The following is a 3,030-nucleotide window of genomic DNA, read 5'->3' as shown; positions in this document are numbered from 1 at the left end:
CTTTAAAATCGACATGTACTGCGCATGTCTACATACCTAACACGTACTATGCACGCGCATGACGTCACCGTTTTCAAAGATTCCCGTTTTGGGTGTTTACATGGAAACGACAACGGTGCCGTTTTAAAAAGCTTCCACTTTGAAACCTGTTTTCAAAAATATGCATTTTCAGTCCCCAAAACGCCGTTGTAGTGTAAACGAACAGTCAAAACGCATAAAAAGTTTCCAGTTTTTGGTTGAAAACGTTGTCGTGTAAACGGCCCCTTAAAATGCTGGTACAGATCCACAACACCAGTGTGCCAAAATAGTCCATGCAGCTTACACAAAATAAGGTGAAAAGATCCTAAATTCCCTAGTAATACAAAAACAGCCTCAAAATGACACAAAAATATAACAAGAGAACAACAGATGACAATCAAGACAAACCCACTCACGACATCCTCAAATCAGTCACTTCTGATACAATTAAATAAAATTGCTGTGCAGTAGATCTAAAGATTAGTTACTGCTGAGTCTAATGATTCACTAGAAGCGTATAGTGCATCAGTGTAAACAAAAATGCTGTTCCAACACGCTGGATGGTTGAATTTGCTACAGTGTGTTATTAATAGTTCTAATATGCACTTTGGACTTAGAATAGCACATTGAATGTCTCTAACAAGGAAACGCAAGAATTGGCACTACAAGTATGTCCACTTTGGTTTGCAAAGGCACTATATGGATGGATGGGTCCCATTTTTATGCCTGTTCTTCACTCCTTTTTTAATGCCAAGTCAGAAGTGACATTCTTTTTGATAATTGCACTTACATCCAAGTTCACGTGGGTTTTAAAGTCACTCAAAGCTCCAGCGCTGGTGTTTGTCTCCAGGAGAGCAACTTCTCATCTGGATATCTGCACGGCCGTCTTCTGTGCGGTAGGAGGTGATACACATGTTTGAATGAGGGTGATATATGCTGCCATCCTGAAAAGACACAAATGCTAGATAAGGAATTTTTGGCATGAAGATGCAACAGAGCAGATTTGATATACAATAACTTTGTTTGTTTCTTATCTCATCCTGTTTGCTGATGGCACTTCAGTGATAATGTGAGCTGTAGGCGAGCAGACTCACATCTTTGAAATCCCATATGATGCCAGGAGGTCTGGGAGCACCGTCATGCGGACAATGCTTCATCCCTATGTGTGTCATTCCATCCTGAACCTCAGCACACAGCTCTGTCACGGAGTTAAACCGAATCTCCTTTTGAGATGTGTACTCGAAGTACTGCGAAAGAGGAAGAAATAAAATTTTGTTTGAAAAGAAATTTGGCGCATTTGCATTTCTGGTTTTTTTTTTTTTTTTCAGAATATATATCAGAATAAGAATGAGCTTTATTCACCAAGTGTGTGCAAATGCACAAGGAATTTGTTGTGTTTTTTAGGAGCTCTTGGTACAAACATACATATGACAACAGAAAGAACATTTAAATAAGACTAAGGGAATAAAATGATAATAATGTGGTATGCATCTGGAACAGGAGATGTATGTACAGATTTGTGCATTATTTACAGTATATAAAGCTGTATAAATAAAAATGTTTATATGTATTTACATAATACTAGAGAGGGATGCAATGATTAGCTATTAAGAAATGAATTACAGAAGACAGGTGGTAATTTCTGTGTTAGCTGTTTAAGCTGGAGATGGCATGGGAGGAAAATGTTTTTATGCCTAGATGTTCTAGTGCACAGAGATCTGTAACGTCTGCCTGAGGGGAGAAGTGCAAACAGGTTGCGGACAGGGTGAGAGGGCTCTGTGATGATAGGTGCATTCACGTCATATCAGAATTACCGTGATTATGAGATACCAACTAGTAAAAAGCATTCACGTCCTCGTAGAACTCGTAATTACAACTTGTGAACTGGGAGTTTTCTGAGAGCTACAACTTGTACCACTACCACCTGACCACCTCAGATTCATTAGGTGCTATGTTTAGGCATTGATAGTGCGATAGTTCAGAGTCCAAGGGTGTGAACAGCTCCAAGTAGAGCGTCATGTGTTGTCATCTCGAAATTACAGTAATTACGACCTGGCGTGAATGCAGCAGATGTTACCTGCCCGTTTCTTCACTCCTGAGTTGTACAAGTCCTGAAGGTTGGGCAGGTGCACACCAATTATCCTTTCAGCTGTCCTAACAGTCAGTTGCAGTCTTCTTATATCTGATTTGGTGTCTGACCCAAACCAGACAGTTATAGAAGAGCACAGAACTGACTCAATAACAGCTGAGTAAAACTGTGTCATCTGTGCCTGTGGCAGGTTGAACTTTTTCAGTTGACGAAGGAAGTACAACCTCTGCTGGGCCTTTTTCACAATGGAGTCAATGTGATTGTCCCACTTCAGGTCCTGTGAGATGGTGGTGCCCAGGAATCTGAATGACTCCACTGCTGCCACAGTGCTGTTCATGATGGTGAGAGGGGGGAGTGCAGGGGGTATCTCCTGAAGTCCACAATCATCTCCACTGTTTTGAGTGTGTTCAGCTCCAGGTTGTTGTGACTGTACCAGACAGCCTGCTGCTCAACCTCTTGTCTGCAAGCAGACTCGTCACTGCCCTGGATGAGACCGATGACAGTGGTGTCGTCCGCAAACTTCAGGAGTAACTTCAGTCCTGGAGGGCCACTGTCCTGCATTGATTAGCTTGTTCAGGTGTGTTTGATTAGGGTTGGAGCTAAACTCTGCAGGACAGCGGCCCTCCAGGACCGAAGTTGCCCATCCCTGGTATAGAGAGAGAAGAGCAGTGGGGAGAGCACACACCCCTGAGGAGCTCCAGTGCTGATGGTGCAGGTGTTGGATATGAGTTTTCCCAGTCTCACAAGCTGCTGCCTGTCTGTCAGGAAGCTGGTGATCCACTGACAGATGGAGGTGGGTACAGAGAGCTCTGTCAATTTAATCAGGAGGGTATCTGGGATGATGGTGTCAAAAGCGGAGATGAAGTCCGCAAACAGGATCCTTGCATAAGTCCCTGGTTTGTCCAGATGGAGGATGTAGTGCA

At 42.9% G+C, this 3,030-nt stretch overlaps 1 protein-coding gene across 1 annotated transcript in view; it reads right to left on the bottom strand.

The window, feature by feature from the left end:
* Positions 1 to 231: 231 nt before the first annotated feature.
* The window catches only part of LOC107653811 (polypeptide N-acetylgalactosaminyltransferase 4-like), a 31,406-nt gene continuing 28,607 nt past the window's right edge, over positions 232 to 3,030 (bottom strand). The window contains exons 11-12 of the mRNA XM_016440644.1: positions 1,113 to 1,265; positions 232 to 962 (exon numbers count right to left, since the gene is read on the bottom strand). Of these exons, the coding sequence (XP_016296130.1) occupies positions 834 to 962; positions 1,113 to 1,265 (282 nt within the window). The 3' untranslated portion in view covers positions 232 to 833. The remainder of the gene's footprint in view (positions 963 to 1,112; positions 1,266 to 3,030) is intronic.

The sequence above is a fragment of the Sinocyclocheilus anshuiensis genome, unplaced genomic scaffold, assembly GCF_001515605.1.
Source record: "Sinocyclocheilus anshuiensis isolate Anshui unplaced genomic scaffold, SAMN03320099.WGS_v1.1 scaffold223, whole genome shotgun sequence".
In the NCBI taxonomy this organism is placed as follows: Eukaryota; Metazoa; Chordata; class Actinopteri; order Cypriniformes; family Cyprinidae; genus Sinocyclocheilus; species Sinocyclocheilus anshuiensis.
This window is presented reverse-complemented; position numbering and strand designations above follow the sequence as displayed.